Raw genomic sequence first — 13,518 nt, forward strand, 5'->3', positions numbered from 1 at the left:
TATGGTGATTTTGGAACTAAAAAGACTTTGAGAACCAGCTTATGGAAGAATGAGTACCAGCCAGCTCTTCCTCTACTCGGAATTTACTAAATACATAGATCAAAACAAACCAACTAACAAACGAAAACAGGTGCAGTTCCACAAAGTCATCTCTCCAGACCACCTCTAATGTTCCGAGGCTCACCTCCTGTAAAGCCACTGTGGCTTCTTCGTGTCTCGCAGGGGAGACAAATGAAAGCTGTCACTCTCACTGAGTCACATGCTGATTCAGGCCTTTGTCATGTGTTTGGTCTTGGAGTCTTTGCTTTGCTGACCATCTTGCCAGTAGAGGCTGGCTACAAGTAATGTCACTACTCTCTCTACCTGCCATGAGGTGGAGAGCTGCCAGAGAGGTTTTGCTGTAGAAAAAGACAATTAAATGTGAATTCGTAGTCAAAGAAAAATTTTTGTTGCGTGTCTTCCTGCCAATTGTCTGGAATGATGTGGCTTCCACCACTTGCCAGGATTGTGGATTGGCATTTACACATTTCCATTTGTTGCGCCTTAGGTAAACGCACTCTTAGTATGTCCCATTTGTTTGTTTTGATTCTTATTGTGCTGTTTATTAACTAATCGAGAATTGTTCTGTGTGTGTGGGGAGGTACAGTTTGTCTCTGAAACCTAGAATAATATTTCAGAGAAATATTAGACAAAATGAACCTGACATCATGAATATTTGATTATTAAGATGAAAATTCTTTCAAAGTTCTTTTATTGCGTTAGGAATTTTAACAACATTTTTGAACATAGAGGAAAAGAATGTTAATGAGTTTGGGTGTTTAATTTCATGTAATAGGTTAATGTTGTGAGTTAGAAATGTTGCATTATTGAGGTCTGACTGCATTTACTATATACATGTTTCTTTAATTTAAAATTCTTTTTCATGTTCTTCAATACATATATGTAAAGCAAAGATATTGTGAAGAATTCACTGGTTTTGGAACTTTTTTGAATTCAGTGATTGCATTGCTCTAATATTATATATTATATTTGTTCATTCACCTTTACCCATTAATTTCCAGCTGACTTCCACAGCAGTGGACACATTGTTGTTAATGGATGGAAGATACATAACACAGCAAAAAATAAATGGTTTGTGTGCATGGCAAAAACACCTGAAGAGAAACATGAATGGCTTGAAGCTATTTTGAAAGAAAGAGAACGGCGGAAAGGTGGGCACATGAACCAGGCAACATTATACTTTATAAAAGATTCCAGTTTAACAAGAGAGCAGAAAATGGGCAAAAGTATGAGAAAGTAGATGGTGTCTGACGTTCATTTAGATTAACCACGTGATGCAAGCCCTATGCTAAAATACTTTCTGCATACTTCCAATATCGTTACTGAAATAAAACAAAAGAAAAACCTTATGTAGTTAGCAAAATAATTGCACTGGGGCTTGCAGTGCCTTTTAAATACCATCTTAGTCTGTTGAGCCTGCTGTAACAGAACACCATATACTGGGTGGCTTATGAGCAACAGAAGTTTACTTCTCACAGTTCTGGAGGTGGGGACGGCCAAGATTCAGTATCTGGGGAGGGCTGTTTCCTGGTTCACAGATGGCCATCCTCTCACTGTGTCCTCACCTAGCAGGGATGAGAGAGCTCTCTGGGGTTTCCTTAGTAAGGGCACTAATCTCATTCAGGAGGGCTCCACTCTCATGATCGAATCACCCCAAGGTCCCACATCCTAACACCATCATAGTGGGCATTAGGTTTCCATATATGGATTTGGGGGGGAAGGGGTGCACAGACATTCAATCTACAGCAAATGGTTTCCTTTGCTTTAAAATTTGTTCAGTTTCCTTTGTACTCTACTCTTGCCATTTCTAAAGCATCATTATAAAGTTTTCCTTGAAGAGACAAACTTTAATAATATAACACAGTACTGTGGGGCCTGCAGCAACTATTCCCTACATATTTGACAGGACACTGATAATTCCTATGCCAAGTATTTTACTATCCTAATTATAAAATAAGGCACTTTGGACATACGTTAAGTTTGTAATTTTGTTACAGTGCCATTGAGTATACTGTAATATAACTCAGGAGCTGGTTCACATGAGGAGGCCTAGTTCAAATTCACTTCATGTGTTTATCAAGATTTGCAAACAACATGTGGTCTAATGATACTCAGTTGTGTGAAGTTTATCTGCAAGTATGCAAATTTCTGTAATTTAGCTAGGAAATAGAAATGCTTGTATAACGACTCTTTTCTTCATCAAATAATTGGTGAGAAATGTGACAGTGTTTATTCTTTTACCAGAGATCTAGGAATAAAATATCTCATTGGTGATGAAATTTTGGAACACGGAGTTTTTTCTTCCGTCTTTAGATATTTCGCCTTAAAGAATGTACAAAGTTTCTGCCTCAATTAAAATACTCAGTACACATTTTTTATAAGAATTTCCAAAATGTTTAAAAATACTTAATCTTTTGATTGATCTTAGGCGAAGAACCAGATAGAAAAGTTTAAAACCAAGGTTATGAATGCATAACTGACTCTAAATTTTGTTGAATCTAGCAGCCAATTCAAATAGCATATCAAATCATTTAAGAGATAAATTGAATTTTTCATCAAGTTTGAACCTTAATTTTCCTCAGAATGGTTATTCATATATATATACCCTACACCAAAAACAAAAAAGGAAGAAAGCAAGAGAGAAAAGTGCATTCTGTAACTCTCCTTATGTTAACAGACTCTATCCTTCATGGATTATTCACCATTATTTGCAAGTGTTGAAGCCTTCTCCATTGTAAAGAGTACAATTTTAGTAAGAAATTTCGTAGCTGGAAGACTAAAAATAATTCAAGTGTTTCTTCTTCTGCCACCATCCTTCATCCGTTCCGTCCACTGATTGTCAGTGTTCCTGGGACTTCATCTTTGGCACTAACCTCCTCTAAATGAGATGCCGTGCCTGCGTTGCCTTTTCTCATCAAACTAACTTCCACTGTGCACTGAGGGGTCCTCAGTCTTTATATTCAGCCTTGTCCTCTCTCTGGAGCTTCACGCTGACGTAATCAGCTGACGCCTGGACTCCACCTGAACATCTAACCTCAGCCTGCTCGGTGTGGACTCCTCCTTACCTGAAAGCGTTTGCCCAAGATACCTCCCCACCGCTGTCTTCACGTCAAAAGCCTGGGAAGCATCCTGCTTTTTTCTCTCATACATTTAACCCACTGCTGTGTCCTGTCAGTACCACCTCTGAGATGCTTCTCAACTTTATCCTCTTCTCCAGAAAGCCTGCTGTTGTTTACAGAGACTTGAACTTGCCTGAACTATGGCGGTTCCCTCCTAATGGTCTCCTTCTTTTTAAACCCTCCCCCTTCCAATTTGTCCCCTACACTGTCCTCTGAGCTTTGTTTCCAAAGAAATAAAACTCTTTCCTGTACTGCTCTGCCTTTCCCCCTGCCCTGGTTGTAACATGTAGATATCCCCCCAATGCCAAAGGCATGAAGTCCGTGCACTGAGACTGCAGGTGAGCATGGGCCCTGCCTACCCCTCCATCCGACTCCTGCCCCCTCTCCTGAAACCCAGGGCTCAGAATGCCCCTGTGACCACTGTCTCTCTGGAAATTCACACCATGCATTCAAACATGGCCCTTCTCTGAAACTTTCCTTGACGTTTCGCAAATAGACGTGAGGCACTCTGAATACGTCTCTGCTGAATCACAGTTCTTCCTCTAAGGCCGTCTTCAGGGCCACCTGTCCAGCTGTGCTGACCTCGTCCTGCAAAGGGGTCCAGAGTCTGAGATACAGCTGCTCTTCCTTCACTGGCCAGACCGTGTGCCTCGGGGGCGCAGTTTGCACAAACGGGCCACAGGGTCCTGGGCATCTCACCTGGCCTGTCTCCCTGGTACCCTGTGAGCTTCTTGAAAACCAGGGCCGTATTACACAGAGCTCTGTAGCCACAGCCACCAGCACACATGGTAGACACTCAGCAGGTGTTTGTTTAATGACGACATGAACGAATGAAGAGACTTTTGCAGTTAACTGTCCTTTGTTTCACTTTTTGATAGGTTTAAAATTAGGAATGGAGCAAGATACCTGGGTAATGATCTCTGAACAGGGTGAGAAACTTTATAAAATGATGTGCAAACAAGGAAATCTGATCAAAGACAGAAAAAGAAAACTGACCACGTTCCCTAAGTGCTTTCTTGGAAGGTAGGCTTGGTAGTTAGGGTGTGTGTATGTCTTTCGTGTTTTCGTGATCTCATGTGTGAACTTTCCTTTAATTATTCGTGTTTCTCTAAAAAATATTCTCCTAAGTGTTTTTGAATATCTCTTTACTGTCAACATTTCCTGGGCCATGGTGGGAGGAGAGAGTGGACATAGAGCCAGAAAACCTGATCAGAAAATCTCAGGCATCCGTTCACTCATCCCCCACTTCAGCAATTTCTGGTGGAGGGTGAAGCAGAGGCCAGTGTCCAGGTGGGGGCGAAGGGCAGGTGAGTTTACCTGTTGGGGATGGAGTCTGGCAAGGAAGTGAGTATAGGGTCTGAAGGTCAGAGCAGCCTAGAGACCCAAAGGCACATGGTCTAAACCAGCAATTAATTCAGAATTTAGACAGCTGGGCTCAGGATGCAGGGCTGTAGATGAAGTCTGAGAAAGTGGGTCATGCGAGGGGCCAGGCACTGAGCACCAGGCAGGGAGGTCGCCTGGGTTTTCAGCACAGAGCAAACTGCGTGCCCTTCACTTTCTGCAGGAGGCCGCAACTGGGAGTCCTTGCTGGGTAGGCACCAGCCCGGAGGGCAGGGGCTGCGTCCAGGTAGCTCTGCTTGGGTCAGGCTCTGTGTGTTATTTCTAATCCTCGAATACATACTTAGGAGATGAAAAACTTGTTTTTTTAAAGATTCAGAAACCCGGGGTCAGGGAGTTTGACATGCCCCAGTTCATACGGCTAGTAAATGCCAGTGTCAACTCTGGAAAAGTAGAGCGGAGTCGTAGTTCAAAGCCCAGCCTTTGCCATCAGCCTGTCTCCGTTCAGCTCCGTCCTGCCGCTGGCTAAGAGATACGGCAGAGTTAAATTTCTCTTTCCCCTCTAACAATGGAGATGATTGTAGTGCTTACCTGTGGTACCTACCAGCATGTCTTCTTTTTCTTCTTGTCTTTCGGTTTTATTGAGATATAGTTGACATACCACACTGTATGAGTTTGAGATGGACAGAATAATGGTTTGACTTACCTGCAGCGTGAAGTGCTTACCACAGTCGGTTTAGTGAACATCCGTTATCTCATTTTGATACAAAATGAAAGAAATGGAAAAAAAATGTTTTTCCTCGTGATGAGAACTCTTAGGATTTACTCTCTTAACTTTCATATGTCACGTACAGCAGTGTTAATTGTATTTCGGGATGTCTTCCTAGTTAGCTATGCAGACACACAGACTCCCCATAGGCCACACCAGCTCCCAGCCCCGTAAGAAGACTATGGGCCTGGAGACCCTATGTTTGCAGGACATCGTTAGAGTTCTGTCTACTATACAGAACATGTAGTTTTGTTTTATCTGCCCTCTTGGTGTTTCAAACCCACTGGTTCTCTGTACCTGGAAAGCCACATTCAAAACAGTTTATCTCTTATATGAAGTCATTATTACTCTATCCAGTTCTGTTATATAACTATCTTTAGGATCTGCTCTGTCTCTTTAGTCCAGAATTTGCTTTTATGTGGATAATAGCCTTTAGTTAAAGCTACTCTAAAAATTTCCCTTTGTGCTTACTATAAATCTCAACAAGTTGAATAGTTATGAAGTATAGTTTAGGTAAGCATGAATGTATAGACATGGGTTTTCCAGAATACAGTCCAATTTAAATATCTGTGGGCTTATGTATGGGGAAAATGTATGTGACATACACCACAAGCATTCCTTTATACTTTGAGACTCCTTTCATAGCTGCTTGATAAATGCATGGTACAGGTAAACTTCCTGGGGGAAAATTAATGATTTAACTTCTTTACTGGATTTCTGTTGCAGTGAATTTGTGTCGTGGCTGTTGGAAATCGGAGAGATTCACAGGCCTGAGGAAGGTGTTCACCTGGGACAAGCATTATTAGAAAATGGAATCATTCACCATGGTAATTAGTTTATTAATCACTTACTTAACCTGTTTATCCACAAATTGCATGTATCTTCATTACATGGATTTAGTTTATAATACATCCCCACATGATAGGGTGCTTATGATTTATCCAGGAACATTTTTGAGTGCCTCCTCTGTGTAGAATAGTGTTTCAGGGAGTGTGGGTTTATTGTGATATATTTGTTAACTTGAAAATGAACAATTCCAGCACAGGCAAGAGTTAGAATTTCAGATAAGTGATGTGGGATGGGGAGGAAGGAATGGTCAGTTCTGACTTGAGAGTTTGGGATGCTTCCTGAGGGAAGTGGCATTAGCTCTGGGCTGTGTAGAATGAATGGGAACTCTGACGGGGACAGAAGTGTGGAGGACATTCACCCTGAGGAAGTAAGAGCACTCAGACATGGGAGCAGGGAGGTTCATGGTGGTTTCTTCAGAACTAGCACTGAACCTCATGTGGCAGGACAGCATCCTTCACAGGTGGAGGAGAGAGGGCTGTGGTGAGAAAGGTAGGCTGCTGACATATGTCCTGTCACAAAGACAGAAATCTGCAAGGATGGGAGAACTAATTTTTTTCAGGGAATATTGAGAAAGAAAACTGTATTGGTTAACACTAGCTGCTGTAACAAATAAACCTTCCCTATACAGTGGCTTACATCATCATAGAGGCTAACTTTTCACGCATGTCGAGTCCAGTGCGTGGTAGAGAATGGGGTCGTGGTGCTCTGCTCTGTACAGGGTTTTGGTGCCTGACAGAGGCTCAGCCATTTTTCAATACAAAGCTCCTAAAGATTGCCTTGAAGGAGGGGTGGAGTTTTTGGTTTGTTTCAAATGGGTCTGTACGCTTCCCACTGTGCCTTTCTTGTGTGCACATGTCCACGGACACAACTCAGATAAGGTGTCCACGGCTGCAGGAGACCCATAGACATATCCCATAGATGCACAGGCAGGAGAAACAAAGGCTAAACCGATTTGGTAAACAGCTACCCAATTTCTGCCCCTGAGGCACAGTTCCCTGGTCAGTGTAGAATCTATGAAATTATATGAAAGACAAAGTAATCACTATATATATTTATTAATGCTTTACAATGATATTAGCATATAATAGTCACAAAAATCACTTTTAACATTTCTATCTTCAGTTGAGGTTATTGTGACTTCTGTTGTTAATTTGGGTGAATTAGGAATTATGAACCTTTCTGAATTAGAAATAAGGGGAAAAATGATCTTCAAGCTATCTGTCAACAATTAATGCTGCTATTTACATTGTTTAAAAATTATGGATATGCAAGTTTTTGTACTGTTACTTCTTTGGTATTATTTACTGTATTTTAGAAAGAGCTATGCTAAGTTTATCATGATGTTTTCCTCTTGGACTACAAAGTACCTTGTAACAAATAGCGGTATATCATAGAAACTTTTATTCCCAGAGCTGGAAACCGTCAGGGTGTTGGGAGAAGATGTCCTATCAAAGGAGCTATGAGGTTATTTTCAAATTTCCCTCCCACTCGTACCTTCCTGTTTCAACAGAGGTGACTGAGGAATTGTATGAAGAATAGTCGTTTCTTTGCGTAGTGAATTGCGTTCTGAAAATTGAAGGCGTAACTATCATGGGTGAAATTGTAGTTACCTTACGATAACAGAATTGTTATTACTTTGCCTGGCCACATGAATAGCTAGTCAGAGGAATTCAAGTCAGCTTTAAGGTTGTACAAAGTAGAATTGGAATCACATTTATTAAATACCTTCATGAATATAGTCGTCTAGGGTCTGACCTGTTCTTCAGTTCAGGACTGCTGAAAGATCTTGAAGGAATCAGAGAGAGAACAACCCTTATGAATTTTGTCAAAATATGTCTTACAATATTTTTAATTGCCTCCCTCTAAAAAGAAAACAAATCAACAACATAAGATATTTTTTTTGAACGGATAGCAATAGTGGGAGAATTTCAGTCCTAATCAACTTGTCTCCCCTACATAAGACACCGCTTTTCTCCAACAATACAATTTGAGGGGAAAAAAAGTAGTAGATAAATTCTGTATTAAAATTTATTTTGAAATTTCAAATACAAGAACCCTTTGACAATTTAACTTATAAGAATTGAAGTCTTTTTGAACAAGGATATTTATAACCCGATTAACTCTTTTTCTGAGATATTTTGCACCAAATGCTTTCTGTTAATATTATTCTGTTGGTCACAGTTTGATTTTAGGAGCCTTTGTTGTTTGCTTGATTATTAGGATTTAATCAGTTGTAATGTCAAATTTGGCATACAGAACTTTTGTTGCTAGAAATAACTTTTTTTTAAGTGTCCAAAACTAGCTAATACAGATTCTCTCAAACCAAGAGTAAGACAACATATTATGCAACTTCACATTATTAATTTCATGAAAATAAAGAAATATGAGCCAAACATGCTAGTTTCATTAGTATGTGGCTCCCACTGCACTTTAGTGAAAATAGAATTCCTAAAATAAAGTTGAATGAACCATCTGTTTTAAGAAGACCCAGCAAAAAAAAAAAAAAGTTGACTATTATTGCTATGATTCACATTGCAAATATCGTTGAGAACTTTGTCAGAGGCAAAGCCTTGTTATGCTGGGAATTCTTGGGTTGAAGCAACACTTGCTTTCTTGGTGATAATCTGATAATGTTCTACTCTTCTGGCTCTGTTATTTACATTATAAATGCTTAGGTGGGAATCCAGAGACCTCATTCATTATATCCAGTGGTGTGCTGAAGTGGGCTTGTACACTCTAGAGAACTGATGATTAAATTTTAAAAAATTACAAGCCGGTTGTTAAGCACAGATGTTGTTAAAATTAAATTAAATGTATAAATACATAAATTATATTAGAAACAGAGGTAATGTATCCTTAAAACTCATCACTTCCTAATTATTTGACTGCATTTTATTTTATGTCCGGTCTTGGTGTTATTTGTATCTGTTATTTTTGTATGATGGAAATAATCATCATAATGCAACAAATGTTGGGAGTGTTTGATGCTGAGGAAACTGCCGAGTGCTAGTCAGTGTTGCTTCTCCCTCATCACCCAGAGAGCCAGCTGTGAGTCACCGACCAGTTACCCCTGGTACTATCACACATAGCGTCACATGGTTGCTTGCAAGATGGCACTCAGCACCCTTTCTCATCAGTTAATAAACCCGCTTCCCATGTTTGAGAAGTTGGACGCGTAGACTTGGATGCAGAGCTGTTCACTGTTTTTCCAAGTCAACAGCTAAGAGTTGCAGATGAACCCAAGAATTACTGCCAGAGTCACAAGTGTTTACCTTCCAGCCAAGGGCCCCGTTTTGAACAGGTGGAACCACCACTTGTTTTATGGCGACAGGAGACATTTGCGCCCACGTTTCCTTGAATTTTGGAGTATCAAGACAATAATTTATTTCAGTGAATCTTAAGGGACAAAAGAAGGGGATAAGTTGCATAGGAGAAATAAAAAACTGGTCTTGAAACATACCACTGGATTTTAAAATATTTCTTTCGATTATAGTTTTCTTTCACACATGCTTTTTTCTTTTTGGCTTAATCTGGAACAAAAAGATCCCAAAAGGCTATGTTGTCTTGGCAGCAGTCCTGTCTCAGTTTTATGGCTGTAAACCATGCACTTGGTTTGGATAAGTTAGGGTGCAATCGCTGAAGCTTCATGTGTGCGTGTGTGTGTGTGTCTGTGTGTGTGTGTGTATCTGTGTGTGTATCTGTGTGTGTTAGTGTGTTACAAGTCTTTTGGTTTTCTTCTGGAGTCACCAAATGTAGTTCATGAGAATTAATTCTGACAGATTTTACTCCCTCTTCAACATTTTTCACAAAAAGTAAAGGTCAAAGTCTTCTATCTAATCGTGAAAATAGAGCCCATTGCAACAAATTACCTCTTCTGCAGGTGTTGCCTTCCCTGTAAAGAAAAGATTTAGATGTAAACTCTTTGAGCTTTAGTTTGAGGTTTTTCCTTCCTAGAACATTTTTTATTAGACTGTCTATGAAATAACTTCTGAAAAAAAGGAAAATTGAAAGTTTGGTAGGAGTCTTTATGAGTATGAAAAATCTTATCCTAAGGGTGGAAGTAAAGGATGACTACTCTCATTTTCCTCTGAGGAAAAAAAAATTAAGAGACATGTAAGAAAAGCATTTAGTAGTGTAGGAAAATGACTAAAATTTGGAATCAGTGGCATACTGAAATTGTCTAATCTACTCCAGAGATCTAAACATAGGATCAATGGTCAAGATTGGTGTATGTGTGGTCTTGGCCTGATCGCTGGGGGATAAGACAGATAAATGCTAAAATTCACTTCTAGGGCTGAGAATCAAATTGTTACTCACTACTTGGAGTATTTGCTGTTGGAAGCACACTTTTTGCTTGACTTTGTGGCATCGTGAAGAAATAGAAAACACAAACTCGTATGTTTATACAAATCTACACATGCACGTGAACTGCCCATCCGCAAATGTATGTGCTAAGCTGGCTGAGTGTTGCTGATCTCAATTAAGTTCTTAAATCATTATATGGAAATTGTAAATATGTAACAAAATCTTAATCATGAATCTTACTGTCATAGTAGTACATTTGCATTACTACGTTAGAAAAAAAAACTTTTGGTAAAACTAAAAGTTTCAGTATTAGGGAATATGTATTTTATACATTTGTTTTTAATCCGCCGCTTTGTAGGTTGTCAGTTTTTAATATACTCTTCTTATATTCTTAGTTACTGATAAACATCAATTCAAACCGGAACAGATGTTATACAGATTTCGCTATGATGATGGAACCTTTTATCCAAGAAATGAGATGCAGGATGTGATTTCAAAGGTAACAGTCTCTCCCACAACCCTTTATCAATGGAAGAATTCATGTTGTCATACTTATGCAAGATAAATGGCTGTAGGGAGACTTAAAAAGATTCTGCTGGTATAGAAAAATTTTAAATGACAAGCATAAGCAAGCTTCTTGATTCTAATTTTAGAGCATTGTTTTTATTCTCTTATCTGGTTTTAAATGGAAGTAGTGCGGGCGCATCACCCAGAAGGTAATGTCCATTGAGAATCACTTCGCATGTAGCGACAAGTCGTCATGGTACTTGAATACATTTAATAAAAACACAAATATGTTAAATTCATGTAAGACGTTTTCTTTGTACACTTGCAAAAATTTACATTGACATATAATGATCAAGCACCATGATGGATTGCTGCAAACATTTATCTTCTGTTTGTGTTGTATCTTGAAATTTTATATTCTAAGAAAAATAATTTAAAAAATCCTTTATATATATATGTGATATGAGTATGAAAAATTCATAGCACCATTTAACCCTGTTTTTAATGATTTAAGTCATACTATTTTTATGATGTAATGGTAACATTCGAATAACTTAGTGTAAGACAGTGGATGATTTCAGAATGTTGACTATGAATCTGTTTATTTCAAAATTTCATTGGTGCGTCCTTTGAGTGATCTTACTTGCTTTTGACATGTCTGTATTTTACAATAGGGCGTACGATTATATTGCCGCCTTCATAGTCTATTTACTCCAGTGATAAGGTGAGTCTGGTTTCTAAGTTCTGGGCAATTTAAATGGAAATACTTATATTGCATATTAAATGTTATGAAGCTGGAACTTAGCTTATTTTGTTTTTCTTCCAAAAGTGGAAGTTTTACTTTTAAGTAACAATTTATCTTCAAACATTGCTGAATTTTCTGAGGCTCTAATTATACAGTTTCTTCTACTCTTTTTATTCTGATTTCTAAAATTATTTGCCATTAATTCATAGTAAATTACAGACTTGATAATGAAATTAGCCACATTCAGCCAGTATAATAAAGAATAGGTGACTGGTTGGGAGATGATTTGGAAATACTGTTTACTATAAATATTTACCATTGATGATTACTTATTTATTAACTTTTCATTAAACTATGTAATTGAATCTTGGATGTGTATTTTATTTCACAGTGTTTGCTTTTAATAGTCTTTTATCCAAAGAAAAAATTCTGCACTCGAAAATTAAGAATTAATTTGGAGTTAATAAATGTAATTTTTTCATTTTTTTCTGTACTATGTTTTTAATTCTGAAGAGATATGATTTTTTTTTTTAAAAAGAGAGCTCAGGATTAATTTTCAGCTTTGAGTTTTGTGTTATGGTTACTAATACAGGATATTTTTTGTACTTTTGTAATATGCACTGATATACTCCAACTGATGTAATGTAATGTTAAAGTAATTTCAGATGGCCAGATATCATTTGGACTTTATCAACCAAAGCATTTTTCAGAACAAAAAATGGATATACTATTTCTGAAGTAAATGTAGAGGCTTTTCAGTCCTGGCTATAGAATCCAAATGTTTGATGGACAGTTTTTCTATTTTTCATTCTGGTTTCCAATTCCAAGGAAATGCAGAGCTAAAACAAAAAAATGATTCCAAAAGTTGCTGTTTAAGTGTTGGAAATCCAATAGGATCTTACCTATTAACTCCTGAAAGTGCCCTGGCCACAGGAAAAAGGAGGTGAAAAAAAACCAATATTTGTTGATTCTCTGCTATATTCCTGGCCTGGACGACCTTGTAAATATTTGGGACAACTTAATGCTAAAAAGATGATTACTTAAATCAGTAACATGTGGATACTTAAATTTTTTTTCTCCTTACAAAAAATGATACTGGATTTTTTTTTCATCTCATCTGTGTGTGTATGCGTGTATATATATATATATAGGTTTTGTATGTGAGAAAATGGTGTTCTGAAAATATATTTTAGCCACATGGGATTTTTTTTTTTTTATCAAGAACGCTCTGAAAGAGCTGATAAGAAGGAATTGTTCTTTGGCTAGAAATGACAATGGTTTATGAGTTGTCTAGGGTAAATTTATGGGGAGAAAAAAACCGTAAAACAGATGGAATGTATGATAGTCATGCTTTTAATATGTGTGAACTCAGCTTATGAAAAGCAAAATCACTTGGATGAAGAACCCGCAGACCCACATGTGGTCTGTAAATGACGACCCTGCCCTTGATGCTCATGGAAACAAGATGAACTTGGTCATGAGGAATCAGAAAGAGGGAGATCAGTTTAAAGAGATTAAAAAAAATCTGCCGTTGATTACTGGTTAACCTAGTGCATTTATTATTGAAATCTCAGAAATTTCAATCATGTTTCAGGGAGCTTTTTATGAAAGGGGATGAAATGATGTCAGTGTGAATTGTAAATTACCGAGAGGGTAAAGAACTGTGAATATAGTTAGTAATTATTCGTCACGTCAAGTTATTTGCAGTTTGGATTTTTTGACATTTTGAAAAGACTGTCGTTTTCTCATTCCCTTTTGATCCAGGCCTGCAAAATAAATGAATTATAGATGTCTGCCCTTGGGGCTTTGTTCTGATCATGAGCACT

The 13,518-nt window shown here is 38.1% G+C and overlaps 1 protein-coding gene across 4 annotated transcripts in view; it reads left to right on the forward strand.

Annotated features, from left to right (window-relative positions):
- Positions 1-13,518, forward strand: part of PREX2 (phosphatidylinositol-3,4,5-trisphosphate dependent Rac exchange factor 2) — a 232,966-nt gene that overhangs the window by 95,332 nt on the left and 124,116 nt on the right. For all 4 annotated transcript variants that reach the window (XM_074354995.1, XM_074354998.1, XM_074354997.1 and 1 more), the window contains 5 exons: positions 1,062-1,211; positions 4,058-4,202; positions 6,013-6,113; positions 10,836-10,939; positions 11,622-11,671. In XM_074354995.1, coding sequence (XP_074211096.1) covers positions 1,062-1,211; positions 4,058-4,202; positions 6,013-6,113; positions 10,836-10,939; positions 11,622-11,671 — 550 coding nt within the window. The remainder of the gene's footprint in view (positions 1-1,061; positions 1,212-4,057; positions 4,203-6,012; positions 6,114-10,835; positions 10,940-11,621; positions 11,672-13,518) is intronic.

The sequence above is a fragment of the Camelus bactrianus genome, chromosome 29 (assembly GCF_048773025.1).
Source record: "Camelus bactrianus isolate YW-2024 breed Bactrian camel chromosome 29, ASM4877302v1, whole genome shotgun sequence".
Lineage (NCBI taxonomy): Eukaryota > Metazoa > Chordata > Mammalia > Artiodactyla > Camelidae > Camelus > Camelus bactrianus.